Source organism: Gasterosteus aculeatus, chromosome 17 (assembly GCF_964276395.1).
Source record: "Gasterosteus aculeatus chromosome 17, fGasAcu3.hap1.1, whole genome shotgun sequence".
In the NCBI taxonomy this organism is placed as follows: Eukaryota; Metazoa; Chordata; class Actinopteri; order Perciformes; family Gasterosteidae; genus Gasterosteus; species Gasterosteus aculeatus.
The window spans coordinates 21,170,063-21,191,489 of record NC_135705.1 but is presented as its reverse complement, the minus strand read 5'-3'; the positions used below and the strand labels follow the sequence as shown (position 1 = coordinate 21,191,489).

Here is a 21,427-nt window from a genome sequence, read left to right as displayed (position 1 = left end):
ATAATCTGTGCGAATACAGACGAAAACAGCTTGATCTGGACACACTCCCATCTACACGGATTCTTCCAGATTTGTTGGCAGCTTGTCTTTTATTGTGCTTTCAAAGTAAGAACAAAGTGCAGCCTATCCTTACACCCACATGAGTTGAAAGATCAGACCTCGGACTGCACTTTAGCCGTGTAGCTTCAAATCAAAACATCCAGGAAATAAAACTACAAAATCTGCAAAGTAATTAATGTGCATCGGATCAATGAGGACTAATAATCGGGTGGGTCAATGAGGAGGAGCAAACAAAGCCTGTGTGTGATTTTGCAAGAGAAGAAAAAGCAATAGTTTGACGAGAGGTCGAACTGCATTTTCCGCACTGCACGCACGGCCATTCAAACCATAGTAGGGCCGATCCTCACAGAGCACAAATCTTTGTGTCCACATAATGGACGGACAGAGGGAGAGCGGTGGGACAACACACAGGTTGTGCTGCTTTAACCTGCTCAGTCACCAACTCGGACAGTGTTTACTAATCACAGCCAGCGCCCTTCACCCCTACGGACAGCAAATAAAAGAAACATACCTTATCAGCAGGTCGAGCCCATGAGGGAACGCCACACAATGACCACATTGTCTCCACTAGTGCACAGATTATCCAGGTACATATTCTCCCCCCAGCATCCCCTGGGACGTGATGTCCAAATATGTTTTTCAAATGCGTGACATTTAAAAGAACTGCCTTTGAACGGCTTGGTTGAAGTGTGTCTACCTCGATGGTCCACATTGTGACAAAGAACAAGTGTTTGGATTTTAAAAGAACCGTGTGGACCACGTGGATGGCAGCAGGCCAGCCGGGTTCACTTCAATGTCACATCAGAAGGGAATTATTGACTCTGGGAAGTAACAGTGAAAATAAAATCTGGCAGTCAAGTTGAACATTAACTGCATGTACAGTCGAGGTTTGTGGGCTGAACACTGACCAAACACTCGATAACCAGAAGCTGCTTCCTTTCCACAGATCAGAAACAAACCCGGTTTGTGAAGTTAGCGTTCAACTGCGCGACTTTACGAAAAGGCGAAAGGATGACGAACATGTTTTGAAAATGGTATAACATGGAACTTTACATTAAAACAAACAGAAAAGGCATAGCATGTTGTACCTGACGTGTATTTACACCGCTATTTCTTTCCAGCTAATTGACCCTGAACTGCTCAGCGTAAACACGTAAGAAATGACTGACTGCTCGGTGTTGAGGCAAAAACCCTTTAACGTTAGTTAACATGCGGTTTTGCGTTTTAATGATAATTGATAACTTCTTACCTGGTATATTCTCCTTTGGCCTCCTTAAAAGATAAGATAGCGCAGTTAGTAAGAGCACTAAGAGAAAATGCGAGACTTCAAAAGCACCCAATAAGTTCACAGTTATGCTAATGTTAGCTAACGTTAACCCGGGGCAACACGGGGATAACGTAGCACCACAACACAATTAAACACGTTTTAATTGCTCTAATAGCTCGAGTTAACACAACGTCAAAACAAGTAGGTATAAAATAAAATAGATTTAACAATAGCCGACGTAAGCAGGAGACAAGTGTTTTCAAATGTTACGTGACCAACCGTCTTCATTCACGTTTGCGGTGAGTGACAAAATATCGAGTAACTCTTCCTTACCTGCAATGCGAACGCGGCTAACTTGAAAACATGTTCACTTTCCACTTCGATGGTCTCCTGTTGTAATTAAAACAATAGGTAAAATGAACGGGGTCTGTACGCTCGTACAAAATGCAGTCCGACCGAAACACTTGACTTGAGGGAGAATCTCCCCGTCCCGTACCTCTCCGTCCCACCGTTACCGACCGAACCAATGCCGCGGGGGGCAATGCGGAGTGTGAAACTCTCCGGGAAGTGTGTTTAATCCAGCGGCTCGGCACCCGAGTCAGCATTACGCTTTTACTAACCGACAAAACACACAGTGGTGCTTGGAGAGGCACGTTGAAGATCCTGCCTGAAGCTACAGCCCCCCTCAGTAAAGTGGTACGGTCCGAAAGCAGGTTCAACAGTCTCCGTCTCCCGGGGCGACCGTCTGCTCTCCCCGCGAAAGAAACGGCACTGAAAGGTCTGATCACATGCTGCGTTCACGTGCCTCTCGTGCAGTTCAAAAAGTCTCAGATGCAACTGTAACAACTATAACATTGTTTAGAGAAAACACTTAGTAGTCAGTCGTCCTGCTATAATTCCCACGTGAATGATTGAATTTAACGTTTGCACTCTATTGGGACATAATCAATTCTTAACAAATTACCCTCAAACGCCAAAACACAATTCTATGTAAATGATAACCTGATATTTTACCTTTTCGCTACCCTATGACCACAGTGTAGGGTATTTTAAATAAAATTCCCAAACACTGCATTCAATATTAATATATTTCTTAAATGACGGTAAAATTTTAGGCAAAACAGTAAAATGTCCAACAGTATTTGAAAGCAGCATACGTGAAAACCGTTGGATTTGTAATATGCAGAGCTTCAGTTTTTCACAATGTAAATGATAAAAAGACTTGTATTTCCTCAAATAAATAGTAAGAAAAGTAAATACTGGATACTCAACATTACATGTGCACAATACAAGTATAGAGATAACATAGGCCAGTTTAGGCCATGATGTTTGAAAAAAAGAAAAGCCTGTTTGGAAATGAACAATGTACACAATGCATGTGTAATATAGAGGTAATGTTATATGATGAAACACTATCATCATCTGACCTAGAACCTCTAGCAGAATAAAGTCTTATTAGTCTTTGGTAAATCAAGAATGATGGCAGATTGATAGTTCGATTAGACATCTTAAGATAGCAAATAATTGCGTTAAATGATCTGGACCTCTACGTCAGGTCGAATTTGGTTACAAGGATAACAACAATGTATATCCCATGAGAGTTTATCAGAAAAGAAATGTTTAAAACCACTTACATTAAACACTAAAGATTTAGCGTTCAGGAAGAACAGCTCCACTGTTGTGTTTTCTTTCAAGAAGGTGATTTTCTCAATATAAAACCTGTAAAGAGTTTGTTTTATGGGGGGTCAGCAAAGCTCACTCAAGGTACAATATCAATGCAACACAGACTTCATTGTGTCAAACACAGTTCAGCAATCACACAGCAAACCAGTGCAAACTGGTTCCATTACTGCCACCTGCTGGTGGGGACAAGTCCTTCAGGCCATTTAGCTCAAAAATACCAACCAGCTTCATATCAGGACTTTATTACTCACAACAGTCTCATATATCAAATATTGACATTTCCAATCATGAGTATAGGCCGACGTTTTTAATAAAGCTGTATTTTGTATTAAGCCTTGGCAGGGAGAGCACTCACCTCACCAGGAACCTGAGTTCTGCAGGCCCTGACGTCTTGGAGAAGTCATGATCCAAGACCTTACGATCCAGCTGGAGCCAGTTACTCTGGCCACTGGTCAGGGGGAGAAGAGCAAATCATGTGTTGGAATACTGCTATTGTACATTGCACTCTTTGCTCATAAAATGCCAATAGTATTGTTAAATGCACGTACGTGTCATCTATGAAGCTCAAACCAAAGTATTCTTTCTCCTTCAGGTTAAAATGTGAGGCCACCAGATCTAACAGCTCACGGGACAACAGCCTTGGCTGGAAAGTTTGTATTAAGACACATGAGATCAGTTTAGATTTGTATGTTAAAATGTATCCGGCATGCCATGAGGTTTAAAACTTTGGTCGGCAGGAACCTCTACCTGAACCAGCAGCTCCAGCTTCCTGCCATCGAGGAGGTGAACCTGACACAGTCGGCCCTCGGTCATCTAGAGGAGGAGGGACAACATTAGACAATTCCTGCAAAGTAACACAGTAAGTGCCAAAGCAGATCCTCGCCACTCGAAGCCGTGCATGCTTCATCTATTTTAGCCCAGGGAATAAAATGTGTTTGTGTTGAAAGAATGAGAGGATCCGTTAAGCGTCCATATGGGATGTAACCTCTATAACATCAAAGGCATTGCACGCAATTATCCGTTTTTGAAAGAAAAAAAGTGCACCGGGAAATTCAGCCATAAATCGGCTCTTTATAGCAGCACCGTGAGCCATAAACAAAGACTGCAAAGTGTCTCCACACATGCTATTGTCTTTCTCGCCCACATATCCTTCCTCCGCCGCAACGCTGGTCTGATGTGAAAAACTCTGAATTGTCAACATCCAACGTGTCCCTCAGCCGGTAAGAAACAAAACCAAAGGACAATGAAGTCCTGGTACAGGACTTTAATTGACTTCCCGCTGCTTTGTTTAAGCTGAATGGCTTCATGATTCATTCCGTTGCAGTCAGCAGATCTGCCTTTAATTGCAGGACAAATATTATTCTGGTGATGCATATTTGTCATATTTCAGTGTGTGAAAGCTATTGTTTTACAATATTCTAATTGTGTTTTTAGAAATTCAGATGAAGTGGTGTCCGTATAATCTATTTTAGTGCTGCGGGAAAAACGTTACAAAATGACAGAAATAATTTAGGAAATCGTATGTAATGTAGCAATTTGGATTTCTGTGTCTGCGTTCCTAAAGTTGGTTCCTTATGCATTAGTCACCATAAGAGATGGGCAAGCAGTCTGAACCCGCCTCCTGCCGAGGCGATAAGCTGCTGCTCGAGTGCCGGAGCAGCAAAACCCTGCGTGACTTGTGTTTGAAAAAGTAACTAATGGTATTTTTCCACATCAGTGGTAATAATCTACTAACTCACCACATGATGAGGCAACTCAGGTCATAGTTAAAGCCACTATATGCATTTTGTATCCTTGACTCTGGCGTCCCCTGGAGGCAATATCAAAAGTAGACATCGGCAGATAATATTTGGCTTAAAGCATCTCCACAAGCTTTTAAAAAACAATAAAAACACTTATTCAATTAGTAAACTCTACAAGATGCTTTACAATAATATTGGAGAGTTAAATATGCCTTTTATTGGATGAGAGATTAGCATTAGTACAGTCAGAAAAAAGGGTCTTGGTTGTACTATAAAAAAAGGGGGCGATCTTATTCCATCATTCTGAGAACGTTATCCTGACACTGACTTTTCATCTGGGTGACGTGGGGAGGAACCTGAACGGTCTGTTGTTGATACCCAGGAATGTGTCCGGGACGCCCTTTTCTGTTTCTGAGACTTCAGAGCAAAACATGTGGTATCCAAATGTTTGGCCTCTGCGTTGGAAAGTGAGGGTCCCGTTGGCGTTTGGCGTGACCGTAGTATGGAGGGACGCGCCCTGGCGTGGCGATGAGCCTCACTCTGTACTGGGACACATTGTTCTCTGCACCACAACAGAGCGGCTGTCTCACGTCTACACCACACAAACTGCTTCTCCTTCGACGCCCCGAACCACAGAGTGATGTACGGTTCTGTCCTGATGGGGGAGATGAACCGGCTACGTGTTCCATCGTTTAATCTGGGATTAATCACTGAAGGAGCCCTTTCACTGTTGTGACGGTCCAGTGGCACAGACATAAAACATAAAGGGACAAAGGCCTCCAGTTATCAGTCTATCAAGCTCACAGCCAGCCAACCGATTTCAGATTCACCTTCAAGATCTGTGCACATTTCTCCAAATCCAAATCTCCTTCCCTGAACACTCAATCCCGCTTCAAAGAATTCCAAAAACCTCAAATGAATTCTTAAAAAAATGAGAATCTACCGTTAAATATAAGCCGCTATAGTTTTCAAAGACACCTTTATCCACTTTATCCCTCGGACCAGCTGAGGAGAGACCTTCACAGGTCCCAGATGATGAAAAGAAAAGGTCGCGACGGTGTCAACGAGGTCAACGAGGTCAACCCTCTTAAGCTCTGTCAGGCCTCGGTGGTGTCCGTCTGGACGTGACCCCTCCAGCCACACCGACCTGTCCCCCCCCCTGCATTCCATTCTGCGTCACACCTTTACTCCGCCAGATGTCAGAGGGACATTTTTCATCTATAGATACAACACATTTACAAATAAAACACATGATTCGTTTAAAAGTACGTAAGGCCGTTAAAAGTTATACCGGTATGTATCTATGTATCTATGTATCTATAACATGCATGACACAGAACTCTATTGGAGTATTTGTCTTTTTATAGAGTAGCATTGCAACTTCAATACAGGTTGTGAATCCTTCTTCCACTAAAGATTACAGTTAACAATCAGAAATCATCAGAAAAGGGAAAGCAGATTAAACAGATGTAGTATTTGTGGTACTTCGTAGAACTCACTCATTGAGAGAGCTGATCTGTATATTCTCATCTATCTTAAATTAGTCAGTATTTACAGATTTTCTTTTACGTCATTGCTTTTGTAATTTTGAGACGATGAATAAAAAAAACAAAGTGCAAAGACGTGCAGGCGGGGGTCTGGGAGAAAGCAAAGAACACGAGTAGCAAACGCAGCGACGGCGATCAGGTGCTGCAGCAACAAAGCACTTCATGGAAAGTTCTCCTCATGGTTCTGACAGCGAGATCAAACGGCGCACGCTGCTTTTCTAATGACGTCCATGTGTGTCGGGGAGAGACCCTCGTTAAGAGTAAACAGGCACGGTGACTCACACAAACAAACACAAACAAACACATGCATACACTAATGAGCCAGACGACTCGCTCAACTCTTGAAGGGAGGTTACGGCCAATCAAAGCCATAAAAACGCAATGGGTGATTATAGAAATCCATGTGTGGCTCACTAATTAATCCCACATGTTAAAGCTGCTGTATTTAAACTGCATCCATGTCATACCTGGTAGCACTTTCCAATCCCGAACCAGGCTTCTAGTAAGCGTCTGCACGGCATCAGCCCCCGACTGTACCACCTCCTCAGGGTCTGATGCGCCACGCTCCAGACCAGCTGGCTGCTCGACGCCACCACGTCTTCCATCCCGCGAATGATGCGCACCGCCATGGCGTCCCACCTTTTCTACTGACGGCGGCTCACGGCTCGGGAACCCGGAGAGAGGAGGATCCGCGGAGCCCTTTGCAGCTAGACTCCACCAACACACATGGTCCACTATGTCTCCCCAGCTGACGTGATGTCAGTGAGAGTCGGCGCTCCGGAGAGGCTGGAGCAGCGTGCTTCAGGCTCGGTCCTGGGCCCCGGTCCAAAACACTGCCTCATAGTAAAGGGGGGGCCGGGGAGGGCAGGACGGAACCACAAGGCTCCCTCGTATACACAAAAACACAACAACACTCTTAAACTTTGAGTGACTTCATTTTTAATTTGTCGTTGGATTTCAGCTCGCATTTCAAATTCATTGTCTGCAAATGTGTCTGGTACAAATGTGTCTGAGCTGTGGGGGCAACTTCTTGAGGAGGCCAGACATCTCCACCCATCCCATCATATTCTGCAGCAACACTCAAAACAATTAGTCCCGTTTGGATGCAGAACTGACCAAAAGTGAAACCGCAGGGGGAAGAAACATTCAGAGGAGGCTTCGATGTCAGAACGGGAGGCTTCAGACTCGCGACCAGACGTCTTCCTTTGCACAGCTGCCACCAATAAACAAACGTTCCACGCGGGCCGAACACCTGATTCCGATCAACAGGTCTGAGAATACTGAGAAGAGCGATGCAGAGAGGAGAAGACTCTCAGCGGGAACAGCATCCCGCTGGGGGTCCAAATGAGGCTCCTTCATTGACTCGTCTCAGTGGAGGATTCGACTGTCAATAATCCCCCAAAACAGGGCAAAGGCAGATCATGCGTGACCCTTTCTGCCTCCTCTGCTATCATTGCAGAGGCATTACCCAAAGATAATGTACACAAACACGTGACCCGAGCTGTAGTGCACCATTGCAGGCAGGGAACGGACCGGGCTGAGCAGAGGCACCTTCCGTGTGTGTGTGTGTGTGTGTGTGTGTGTGTGTGTGTGTGCGCTCTCAAAGAAGGAGTTCTGAAACACGCTCATCTGCTTGGTTGCCAAGATCAGAGGAGAAATTCACAAGGTTTACAGCAACATGGGGCAAAGGTCAAAAAGAGACACTAGCAGGAGTGAAATCAGTGAAATGAAATATTCTACAAACTAAAACTAGACTATCTAAGCTTTAAGGTACGAGAGGCCGTTCTGCAGCGTCGATAATGTACAAGTAAACAAACACACAATAGTGTACAAGGACGCTCACTCCTGACTAAACAACAATGTCTTTAATTCTTCTTTTTCTAGCAAGTCAGCCAGATTCTCTGGAAATACATTCCACGTGGTCTATGAGGGCATGAAAATCTCTTACAGAATATGTAATAAATATGTGCTGGCAAGAAAAAGAAAAACGATGTGCAGAGTGACACCAGCAATAACACCGACGAAGCAAATGTGCTATAAGACGTTCGTTCCTTTGTGTGCAGAAAATGATCCAACAGGATTAAGTACTATTGGTGCTGTAATCCACTGCAAGAACTGGATCCATTTTTTATAAAATGGGATTCATCAGAGACCCGTTGTGAAGGTGTACAGAGTGATGAACATGGACGGATGCCCCCGGCAGCTGCACATGCAGTTGTAAAAAATATAAATATTAGTTGCCAATATTCCACTTCCATGATGTATTTATTCCATTTAGAAATAAGCAATTCACTTTAAAGTAAGATTTTTAAAAGAGCTGTGAAATGCAGTCTGTGCAGTGAGGGGTAAAAACACTATAACACTAATATAACATGTTCTATTTCCATGTGAGGGAACAGACACACGGACACGTATTCCAACGCCCGCAGGCAGCAGATGATCCCAGTATATTTGGGGGGGGGTGAAGATGTGGGAAGAGGCAACGGCCTCGTCTACCATCAATCCGTGGGAGTGTTCGCTCAGAGAGAGCCTCCCATGGGGGGGATCAACCAGCTGAGGCCCCGCAGCCTCAAGTCGTCTGTTTAGTATGAATCACCATCACGCATTCCTTGCTACAAAAACTGCTTTTTGTATTCCAGTGGAACACGCAGTACATGTCATAGCGCACATGTGAGGGGGGGGGGGCACTGCTGTCTCCCCCAGACACGCAGCAACAAGCATTCGTTTGGGTTTGTGTCTTTGTCATTTGACACTGAGCACCAACCTTGTGTGTCGAGTAGAAGAGCTGCTGAATCCTGCGCTCTGTTCTCTCATCTTGTGTCCGTTTCTATTCTCTGTGCAACAGAACTGAAACGTCAAGTGATGCTCCTCCTTCGCTCTGTCACTATCAACAACCCGCGTCATATAGACATGAAGATTTGATTTGTTGTTGGTTTTTGAATATTGATTCTTGCAGCTTTAGGCATTTTTCTCTGACTTTATACTGACTTTCCCACCTTTAAACTCTGAAGCCAAAGCAGCTGTGCTGTAATATTCTTTAGTGTATATATATCTATATATATATATGGGGGGTAAAGTGCTCGACCACACAGACGTGGTTCATTGTAACGCAGTATACACTGCTGCTGTCTCCGTCCTCCCTCTGACTGTAAACACCATGACCTCACGCCGCAGTCCGTCACCCCCCATGAAGTCACTCCCGTTCTGTGCTCACTTAAAGGCTCATTCTTTCCCTCTCTGATGCACAATCATTGGCAGTGGCTGACATGTTGCTCAGCAGCAGGGCTCCTTCACAGCCAGCAGATGGAGAAACCGAGGGGGTCACGAGCCCCCCGGGACTGAAAAGGGGAAATACGTTAAGTTCTGGGAATGGATTAGTAAATGATGCTGCCTGAAGAGGTTTCCTATTATCTTCATGCCAATGTCCTGCCCTTTGCCCCCCAGCAGACCGACCTGACTCAGAATAGGAATGAAGACCGGCAGGCTGCTACGAGTCATTGTTAATGGGCCGGAATCTACAAGGCGGGAACGACGAGGGCAGCAGAGGTCGTCACAGTTCACCTCAGGATGGGACACAATTAGCATGTACAGTGAGCCTCCGTGGAGCGCGGAGGACAGCTGTCACCCCCCCACACACACACACACACACATATTACAACGCGCTGGCCTCACAGGACCCCGTCTGCTCGCTTGTTGTACTTGCAGACGGTGATTCCCGGTCAGAGAGGGAGCAGGTGGACACGGCTGTCAGAAAGCATGACGGCCGTGAGGGTGATTTGTTCTCATACATCATAGATGAATAGATTACGTCCATAAAACATGAGAAACGGCCGCCTCAGCTCATGTGCAGAGCATGTCCCACATTTCTATGTAGCAGGCTTTGCTTCTGCAGGCTTCATGTAGGAGTAGCCATGAAATAAAATATTATGGCTTTTGTGTGTTTTGGCCCTCGGTACTTCTCTACACACATGATTTGACACAAAAATAACTATATTTGCTTTCAATATATCTGACCTGAGGTCGTCTGAGCTGCCATTATATATCTGTGACAGACAGAATGTGTCGTAAAAAAAAGAAATAATCACAAGACATCTTAATTGCAGCCAATCAACACCTTGTGATGGAGCTCCATCATTTGGCAAATGGACGGCGAGACAGAAAACCCGTTTGTGTGTCTCGGCGGTACAGCCCAGCGTTGTGAGGCCAGGCGGGGGGGCAGTGGAGGAGGCGAGGCTGCTGCCCTCCACCCAAAGGCTCGGGGGCCCGCTGGAGGCCGCAGGGCAGACCATGTGTGCGTTATAAACCAGATGCCATGGAGAGGAGGGGGGTTCAGAAGCCACGGGAGGAAGACAGCAAAACGTTGCCCCGCGGGGCCGCGGGTGCTCAGACTTGTCCAGACATTTCTTAGGAGGAGCACAAAGAGCCTGTCATTGGTTTTCAATATCATAGCCCAGTGATGGAAAGTATGAATGGCCACTGTGAGCATCTCCACCGGCGTGCAAAGGAAACAAAGAGAAAGCGAGGGAGATGGAGCAGAGCAGGGGGAGGGGAGGAGACACCACCCGTGGGGGGGCTTTAATGAGCCCTGAGGCGGAGGAAGGGGGGCGGAATTATTGCGAGGAGAAAGGAAGAAAAAAGCGATGGTTTGGAATCGGCCGGTCTCAGTATTAAACGGATATTGTCTCTGAGAGGGAATAAATAAAAAGAGGGCAGTCTGAGATTGAGGAGAGATTTGAAAAGGAACTCCCATGTTTATGATTAATGACTTTAATAAATGATGTGTCATGTGAAAGACCATAGTAGTGCACTCACAGTTCACTGAAGAACTGCACGAAGCTGGTTTTATTCATATCGAGTCTGGTATAAATGCATACGATTTATAACCATTGACGAAAACACCAGGGATTTAAAACCATAATCCGTTTCATTTCTATCCATAATTGCAAAAGGGGCCTCAGGGAGACTGTGTGAGGCCCAAAGAAAATACTTCTATGGCGGTGGAAGGAGTTCCCAGCTTCCACTGCACCTCATCCCTCAGCTGAATGAGGGTCTGTGAGATGATTAGTGGAGCTTTCAGCTAAATTACAACACTGTTGAGTCCGTGTGGTTAAAAACACACTTCTCCATGTGTTGCCTCACAATAAAAGGTATACAAGATTGTGGTTCCTCACTTTGGTTGGTAACACGGTGCATATTGGCTCTTTGTAGAACACAACTGAGGAAATTGGTTTGATGTGATTATAGAAATTGTTCCCTTCACGCATGTTAAGGGCTAAAAGGGTTTTAGCCCCCTTCAATTATACCAATGCATTTACACGCTGTACAGACACACTGAGGTGTCTGAATCCATTTGATATCTGCATGTAGATTGTGTACAGTAATGAGACCCTCTCACTCTCAATCCAATTTACTGACTTGATAACCAGATGAGAAACGGCCGTATCTGGCCAGACAGCAGACAGATCCCATGTGATCGGGTTACACTGCATGTTGAAAACTGCACTTAGTCAACGTGATGTGTTGACACACTGCACAGACAGACTTCCATAAACCACCAAAAAGGCCAAACAACTCTATTTCTGTCCTGCTGTGTGTGCACACTCAGACTGCAGCTCGGTGCTGGGAGTCAATCCGGGATTTATCTTTTAGTAGAAGGGACCTGGAAACAGAGCATCTGCTCCTGCTGTACTGCTGCTGGAACCTCTAATTCACTACTTTTACTGTGACTACACATGAGATACTCTGGAACAGCTGCTGCACTGCAGATGGAAAACTCTCTCTGCTTCAATATTTTAGCACTTTGAAAAGTAGGTGAAGATCCAACAAAAGAGGCAGAAAACAACTGGTTATATAAGTCAAACCTGCACTTGTCTAACTTCTATATATCACTTATTAATTCTCTTTCAGTGGCGAGGTGACAGTAGTTTGAGACCGTCTGCATGCAGATCATTGTTACCCACACGCTCTATTAACAGTATCAACAGGGAACGGCAATAAGTTCATTTTAACCATCCCAGTGGATCATCTGTCATCTGGACGGTTAAATCACGGAATGAGCCACATAATAATATATATATATAATGTAATATAATGTCAAGCAAAAAAGGTCCCGTTTCAAATGATAGTTTCAAACTAGATGTTTGCATAAGGAAGAAGAATTTATGACGAGCACCGTCAGTGAAACCACAACCCAAAGAGAGATGGACTCATTGAGAACGGGTGGAGAAGAGATGAGTCGGGTCCACCCACTCAACAGGAAACAGCGTTTGGGGGGGTTTGAGAGTATATCCACAGAAGTCCTCCCCCCCACCGAGCCCCCCTCACCCCCCTGGCTCTGTACACGTGAAGAGGCCGCCGAGCTCCATCGATCGCGGTGGATCCGAGGCTGTGGGGAACGTCTGCTCGATTTTTGACATCATGTACCTTTCCTGTTTGTGCCTAAGAGGCTAATAATAGCAGCTTTCATCCAGACCCCCCCCCCCCCAGTGGAGGGGGTCTCATTCCGTTCACCATTCAGCTCTCAAACAGACCCTCAACATCGTCACTACAAAGCTCTGCTGTTGTCTGTGTGTTCTGTGTTGTTAAAGAGGAAAATGGATTATAATAAATATGGAGAGGCAGATGGATGGATAGAAGCAGCATAATTACAGTGACCCCCCCCCCACACACACACCCACTTCTCCCTCTTTCCAAACCCTCGCCGGCAGCAGCACGGGCGGAGGAAAAGGTGGTGGATGGTATGCTTTGTTGTGGTTTTCATTTTCTCGGCCTTCAAGCCATTACATCCCAGATCCACACGAGGAGGAGGAGCGCTGCGTCTCTACGGCCCCGGGTTGTGGATGAACCCACCAGGAAGCCGGTGCCCCCCCCGCTCAGATCTGTCTCACACCTGCAGCAGTGCAGCATATTTAGATTTAGACGGTGAACAGTCAGGTTAACAATGTTGACGGTCAGGAACAATTCTGGGAATATTCAAAGGGAAAAACTTTCGATGTGGCAGATGAACATGTATTAGCTGGAATTCAATAACGTTGTCATTTAAACAGTCGTCACAAATGATGATGTTTAACCAGCGCTGACGTTCCCGCGGCGTCACTCTGAAGGGCCCGGGTCAATAACCACTGACACACATGGGGGACCAATGAATCCATCCATAATCCATAATTCATGAGCTGCTGTTTGAGGGAAATCTGTCCATCCGTAAGGAGATCGAAATGATTCGAAACCACAGGAGTCACCAGCTCACAGATATTCTCCTGGCTCATGTTGTTTGTAGAAATCTGACAAAGAGTTACCACAAAAACAAAATGATCACACAGATCGCACACAAGACAACATAACTCGCGTAAAAGAGCTTTTTGCAAAATGAAAGCGGCTTGTTTGGTGATGTGTGTGTTGTTAATGAGGAGCTGAAGGCCAGACGCTTTGCTTCACTCAGGATGTCCTGTCTGACAGGACGCAGCCGACATGAAACAAGGAAGAGAGCAGCGCCTGAACTCTGCACAGCGATTCCTGTTGACACAACAGTCGGCGGTGATTATGTTACCGAAGGACCCGGAAGCACAGGGGACATTTACAGCTCGCTTTATGGAGTCCTTTCTCTGACTTGGACGGAGCTGGATTGATTTCCCCGGCTCGTCTATTGATTACTGACGACCCACAAACACAGAATCTAGAAAGACCTCCAGCGGCTGACGGCAAAGGGGAGTTAATCATCGCTCTCACCCGAATGTTCATCAGCTGAGCTGTTAAACAATTTTGGAGTTGAACTGAGATTTCCTGCACTCTGCTTCTTAAACGTGCATTGCTCTTTGTTTTAATTTGACAGCCCACTAAAGTGATGATAAATGTTTTTACATTTGGTTTCATCACGTTGATAAAAGTAGTGTTTAACTTGTGAGGATCACTTTGTTACTGGTTTCATCTTTGTCAGCGGAGTATCTGTTGTCAAACCAGTCCATCAGGAACTGGTTTCCAGGCTGAATCCCACGTGACGACGGTATCGCATGGCCCAACTGACGCGGAGACGCTCATAATAAAGACGTGTGGGAAACAAGAAGACAAATGCTGACAAACGACCTTCTACACAAAACAGGGGCTTTGGGGAGAGTTGGGAGCTGCTGGACTCCTCGGGTCACACTGGGTCCGCTGGACGTGGCTTTAATGCGCTTTGCCCTCAGAAGGACGAGGTCGTTAATGGACCCCGATTGGCAGACTGCTCGTATCCGCGCCGGCGTTGGAATATTCGGTGGCGGTTAATAGCTTTATTGAATTGGAAGCGCTGACCCCATTAAAAGCAGCTGAACATCCCAGAAGCACCGTCAACACAAAGCAGCAGCGCTGCCGTTGCAATTTCTCCCCCCCTCTCCCTCCCCCCCCTCTCTCCCCTCCCTCCCCCCTCTCTCTCCCCCTCTCCCTCCCCCCTCTCTCTCCCCCCCTCTCTCCGCCAGAAAGAGAGACGGCACATGTTGCTCTCATTAGGCACAAATTGGATATCACCTAAACCAGAGCTGTGCCTTTGTTCTGTCTCACTCACACCACTGGTGTCACTGGTTGTCCTTGTGTGTGTCCTTATGTTTTTATATATTTATGTATGCATGCTCTGTATCAAAGTATTTGTTATTTGCTGACCCCCGGCACACACACACACACGCACACACACACGCACACGCACACGCACGCACACACACACACGCACACACACACACACGCACACACGCACGCACACACACACACACACACACACGCACACACACACACAGGCTATCTGTGCTGCCCTGCCGGCTCCCCATTGTTGGTCTGGTCCAGGAAGCAGGATATTCCACAGAGGAGACCAGCTGACCATCGAGCCACAACAGAAAGAGGATTCAGCTTTAGTTTAATAACAGAACATAATGCGCCTCTATCATCACATCGGCCCGGTGCTCTCGCACAACTCAAATATACGTTTGCCAACAGGTCAACAGGTCAACGCACGTGCTGACGTCCTCGCAGCAGAAGTGTCAAATAAAAGACGCTCGGCGGCCTGTTGACACATTTCTACTCAAAACAGAGCAAACTGAGTGTGGACGGTGGAGAAGAATGAGCACAGGACACACATGACATCACATGACATCACATGAGATCACATGAGATCACATTAGATCACATTAGATCACAGGTCATTTAGCTTTTATCCAAAGCGACTTACATGACATTTTAAAGCCATGGGGAGCATTTAGAGGACAGGTGTCTCAGGGACACTTCCACATGACAACACATGACAACATGAACTGTGGTGCCTGTTATGTGTGTGTCTGTGTGTCCTTCTTACTTGTATCATCTGTTTACCCCGTTTGTATTGTCACTGCTTTCATTGCCTCTTCTAAAGGGCTCAAAACCACGTGTTTTATTATCTTTATGATTAAAATAGCGCATTTAAAGTAGTAGTGACTGTAGAAGCACCAAACATGTTGAAGTGACGGACGATGATGAAACGTCTCCCACCTCGTGTCTTTTGTTGTGGTCGGGTCGCTCCCACTTCTTGTCCGTGTCCTCAGCCGGCGGCGGGTCCCAGAGACGCGTCCCCCTCCGGGTGTCCCCTCACCACATGGTCAGTGACGACGAAGAACAGGAGAACGGTGCAGAGTCGGTTCTGTTCGGTTCGTCCGCAAAGTGCAGGAAGCGATCCGCTTCCATCAGAGCCGCGTGTCAGCGCCCATCCGTGCACACAGACTCACTCACTCCTCCCCCTCTCCCCCTCTCCTCCCCCCCTCCTCCCCTCCGCGGATCCGGGCCGGGACAGATGACAGCGTCCCTCCGCCGGGCGGCGCGCGCCCTGCTGTCGGTGCGAATCCATTCAGTGCTGAAATGTGACCGTGGAGCCTTTGTAACCAGCGCTCATCCTGCAGTTGTGTTGTTATCTGCTCGTTGTAATGAGAGACGTATCATTGGCTTGGTGAAATGCGTTTGGACATAAGTTTGAGATGGAGAAAGGGACCAGCATCATTCACGTTGAGATTCACTTCTGTGATTCAGCAAACTAGTGACATACAGAACAAGGACAGCAGAACATTCCTCAGAAAACGATTTATATCAAAAGGAGCAATTATCACTTGACTTTAAAACCCTACCGAGCATCAATAATCATTCTTTATTTCAGGGGTTTCCCTCCCATGGTTCTCGTCAGTCGACAGACGGAGAGATGAGCTTGTGAATGTTTAGCATCCGATGTTCCCTCAGGAGTCAATGTTGGATTCAATTCAATTCATCAGTTGACCTGAAACAGGACTCGGCGTGCTGGACGTGTAAGTAGGCCAATGTGTGCTAACGCGTTATCTCATCAAATGGTCCAACGTCGATGCTGTTGTTCGTGACCCCCCTATATCTATAGCAATCCTATATCTATAACAATCCTACATCTATAACAATCCTATATCTATAGCAATCCTATATCTATAACAATCCTATATCTATAACAATCCTATATCTATAACAATCCTATATCTATAACAATCCTACATCTATAGCAATCCTATATCTATAGCAATCCTACATCTATAGCAATCCTATATCTATAGCAATCCTACATCTATAGCAATCCTACATCTATAGCAATCCTATATCTATAGCAATCCTATATCTATAGCAATCCTATATCTATAGCAATCCTATATCTATAGCAATCCTGTATCTATAGCAATCCTGCATCTATAGCAATCCTGCATCTATAACAATCCTATATCTATAGCAATCCTATATCTATAGCAATCCTGTATCTATAGCAATCCTGCATCTATAGCAATCCTGCATCTATAACAATCCTATATCTATAACAATCCTACATCTATAGCAATCCTATATCTATAGCAATCCTATATCTATAGCAATCCTACATCTATAGCAATCCTACATCTATAGCAATCCTATATCTATAGCAATCCTACATCTATAACAATCCTACATCTATAGCAATCCTATATCTATAGCAATCCTATATCTATAACAATCCTATATCTATAGCAATCCTACATCTATAGCAATCCTATATCTATAACAATCCTACATCTATAACAATCCTACATCTATAGCAATCCTATATCTATAGCAATCCTATATCTATAACAATCCTACATCTATAGCAATCCTATATCTATAGCAATCCTATATCTATAGCAATCCTACATCTATAGCAATCCTATATCTATAGCAATCCTATATCTATAGCAATCCTACATCTATAGCAATCCTATATCTATAGCAATCCTACATCTATAGCAATCCTACATCTATAGCAATCCTACATCTATAGCAATCCTATATCTATAGCAATCCTACATCTATAACAATCCTACATCTATAGCAATCCTATATCTATAGCAATCCTATATCTATAACAATCCTATATCTATAGCAATCCTACATCTATAGCAATCCTATATCTATAACAATCCTACATCTATAACAATCCTACATCTATAGCAATCCTATATCTATAGCAATCCTATATCTATAACAATCCTACATCTATAGCAATCCTATATCTATAGCAATCCTATATCTATAGCAATCCTACATCTATAGCAATCCTATATCTATAGCAATCCTATATCTATAGCAATCCTACATCTATAACAATCCTACATCTATAACAATCCTATATCTATAGCAATCCTATATCTATAACAATCCTATATCTATAACAATCCTATATCTATAACAATCCTATATCTATAACAATCCTACATCTATAGCAATCCTATATCTATAGCAATCCTACATCTATAGCAATCCTATATCTATAGCAATCCTACATCTATAGCAATCCTACATCTATAGCAATCCTATATCTATAGCAATCCTATATCTATAGCAATCCTATATCTATAGCAATCCTATATCTATAGCAATCCTGTATCTATAGCAATCCTGCATCTATAGCAATCCTGCATCTATAACAATCCTATATCTATAGCAATCCTATATCTATAGCAATCCTGCATCTATAGCAATCCTGCATCTATAGCAATCCTGCATCTATAACAATCCTATATCTATAACAATCCTACATCTATAGCAATCCTATATCTATAGCAATCCTATATCTATAGCAATCCTACATCTATAGCAATCCTACATCTATAGCAATCCTATATCTATAGCAATCCTACATCTATAACAATCCTACATCTATAGCAATCCTATATCTATAGCAATCCTATATCTATAACAATCCTATATCTATAGCAATCCTACATCTATAGCAATCCTATATCTATAACAATCCTATATCTATAACAATCCTACATCTATAGCAATCCTATATCTATAGCAATCCTATATCTATAACAATCCTACATCTATAGCAATCCTATATCTATAGCAATCCTATATCTATAGCAATCCTACATCTATAGCAATCCTATATCTATAGCAATCCTATATCTATAGCAATCCTACATCTATAGCAATCCTATATCTATAGCAATCCTACATCTATAGCAATCCTACATCTATAGCAATCCTACATCTATAGCAATCCTATATCTATAACAATCCTACATCTATAGCAATCCTATATCTATAGCAATCCTATATCTATAACAATCCTATATCTATAGCAATCCTACATCTATAGCAATCCTATATCTATAACAATCCTACATCTATAACAATCCTACATCTATAGCAATCCTATATCTATAGCAATCCTATATCTATAACAATCCTACATCTATAGCAATCCTATATCTATAGCAATCCTATATCTATAGCAATCCTACATCTATAGCAATCCTATATCTATAGCAATCCTATATCTATAGCAATCCTACATCTATAGCAATCCTATATCTATAGCAATCCTACATCTATAGCAATCCTACATCTATAGCAATCCTACATCTATAACAATCCTATATCTATAACAATCCTACATCTATAACAATCCTACATCTATAGCAATCCTGCATCTATAACAATCCTATATCTATAACAATCCTATATCTATAACAATCCTACATCTATAGCAATCCTACATCTATAGCAATCCTATATCTATAGCAATCCTACATCTATAGCAATCCTGCATCTATAACAATCCTATATCTATAACAATCCTATATCTATAGCAATCCTACATCTATAGCAATCCTGTATCTATAACAATCCTATATCTCGCAACCCTGTAGCGCTGTTGTCATGATCCTTGGGAGCATCTCAAATTTCGATGTATGTTTTCCAGTGCCTCCACGTAGGGGAAGGAAAGGAGGGCCCCACCGGGGGGGCCGCTGACAGGCTGAACAATGGAAAAGCTCAGCAGACACGGCGAAGCGGGGAAATGGGAGGAATGAAACGGTGCCATTATGCAGCAGCTGAAACGCCGTCGTGGGAAGAGGTGACGCTTCATCTCAGCTGGGCAACAAACAGAAAGCTTCAACAAACAGAAAGCTTCAACAAACAGAAAGCTTCAAGAAAGATGAATCTCCAATTCAAGGCAAAGGTTGAGTGTGACACTAAATGCTCTCCTTGAAGTGTGAAGGAGTGACTGCAGGCTCCGACCCCCCCCCCCCCCCCCCCCCCGTTTGAGAGGATTTCTGGGAGCCTGTGATTAGGGAACCCCCCCCCCACACACACACACACACACACACACACACACACACACACACACACAATCCTGGCCTCAGCTGCTGGTGAGATTAGCCCACCAGCGACTGATGACACTTCACAGAAGCTTTGTTCTTATTATGATAATATAAGAGACACAGCGTTGAAATACTGGACTTTTTGGAAAATGAATTTGATTTATAACACAAAAATACAGGAAAATGATCCAAATGATCCAACGTACTGACATTTATCCGCAAGAAGCTCGCAGTTAGATTAGATCTCAGGAGGTTAAGAAAATGTTGAGGTCATTGAATTAACGAAACACGAAACGAAACCAAAGATGTGCAGCTCAAGTTGAACACAACGGGATCGGGGGGAGCTTTGTTTGTGCAGAGGGAGGAAACGATGAATTTTAAGTACAAGGGGATTATCTTGTGCTTTGGAACAGATGTTAACATGGAGTCCACCCTCCTGACTGACACACCGTCCCAGTCATTGGCCCATTGTCAACCTGCATCCTGTCCTCTGACTCTCCAGTTGTCCCCGCTCCCCCGGACAGATTAACTCAACACCCCCCATGGAACTGAACTGAACTGGTAATGTCATCTTCTTTTATGTTTTAACTTGCGTGCTCTCCTTTTAAAACAAGCTGTGTGCATTCATGGAGGGCTTCTCATAAACAAAGGCTGCATGACAACATGAAGAATAAGTGAGCAGTGACCCGTCCATCCCTCCTCATCCTGCACCAGACCTCCAAGCAGGTCAGCTGTTGTGCTGTCCTCTTACCACCAGTCTCCATAGTTTGGCCATTTCACTCCCTCTTTAGTATTTTCCAGGTCATGGTGAATGAATTAAGTAGTTATCTTCACCATGTGTCCCCCCCCCCCCCCCCCCCCCTTATCATAGTACAAATGATGACCTTTCTCTTGACAAACTGGGGGCTTAGAGTCATGGGTCGATATGTAAACCAACAAGCGGGTAATATAACCCTTTATACACTATATGCATGTGTGCAGGAACAAATCACAATCAGATGCCACGACGAAGACGTCGGGTCTCCTTGGAGTAAAAGCTTCTTCATCTCAGTGCTAGATATTAAAAAATCAATACTCAAGAAGTTCTTCTGTGAAAACCATCCATTCGTTCCTGCGAGGGCTTATCTTCAAAACAATGAACCTACAATATTCAGCTCAGTCAAAAAAACACAAGCTATGTGATAAAAAAGCTCCACAAATATGACTAATACTACAAATAATAATACGAATTCTTGGAGCCTCTAATCTAAATAATTACGTTAATCATTTAGTTCCATCTATATGTTGTAATCTGAGTCTGGATAATGATGATAATGTTCCGCTCTAATCCTCTGGTGTTTTTCGGGAATGTGTCATTTGTGGAGCAGGACGTTGAATGTGTGCGTTGTGTCTCCTCACGTTGTCGTGGTGTAATTAGGTTATCAGCTAACGGGCAGACTGCACGTGGGCCTACAGTACCGAGACGTGTGGTTTCTACAGAATCCACCATCAAAAGCTAATGTGATC

General features: G+C 44.1%; 1 protein-coding gene across 13 annotated transcripts in view; it reads right to left on the bottom strand.

The window, feature by feature from the left end:
* frmd4ba (FERM domain containing 4Ba) overlaps positions 1–16,215 on the bottom strand; it is a 31,010-nt gene extending 14,795 nt beyond the window's left edge. For 4 of the 13 annotated variants that reach the window (XR_013453245.1, XR_013453246.1, XM_078092448.1 and 1 more), the window contains exons 1-7: positions 15,786–16,065; positions 3,758–3,823; positions 3,559–3,653; positions 3,366–3,458; positions 2,962–3,046; positions 1,661–1,717; positions 1,310–1,332 (exon numbers count right to left, since the gene is read on the bottom strand). Coding sequence is in view for 9 of the 13 variants with exons in the window: in XM_078092448.1 (XP_077948574.1) it covers positions 1,310–1,332; positions 1,661–1,717; positions 2,962–3,046; positions 3,366–3,458; positions 3,559–3,653; positions 3,758–3,823 (419 nt within the window). In the remaining 4 variants the exon portion in view is untranslated. Of the gene's footprint in view, positions 1–1,309; positions 1,333–1,660; positions 1,718–2,961; positions 3,047–3,365; positions 3,459–3,558; positions 3,654–3,757; positions 3,824–6,766; positions 7,041–15,785 lie in introns of those variants that run through there. The other 9 variants (XR_013453244.1, XM_078092445.1, XR_013453243.1 and 6 more) reach the window with 7 other exon arrangements.
* Between the last annotated feature and the right edge of the window lie 5,212 nt (positions 16,216–21,427).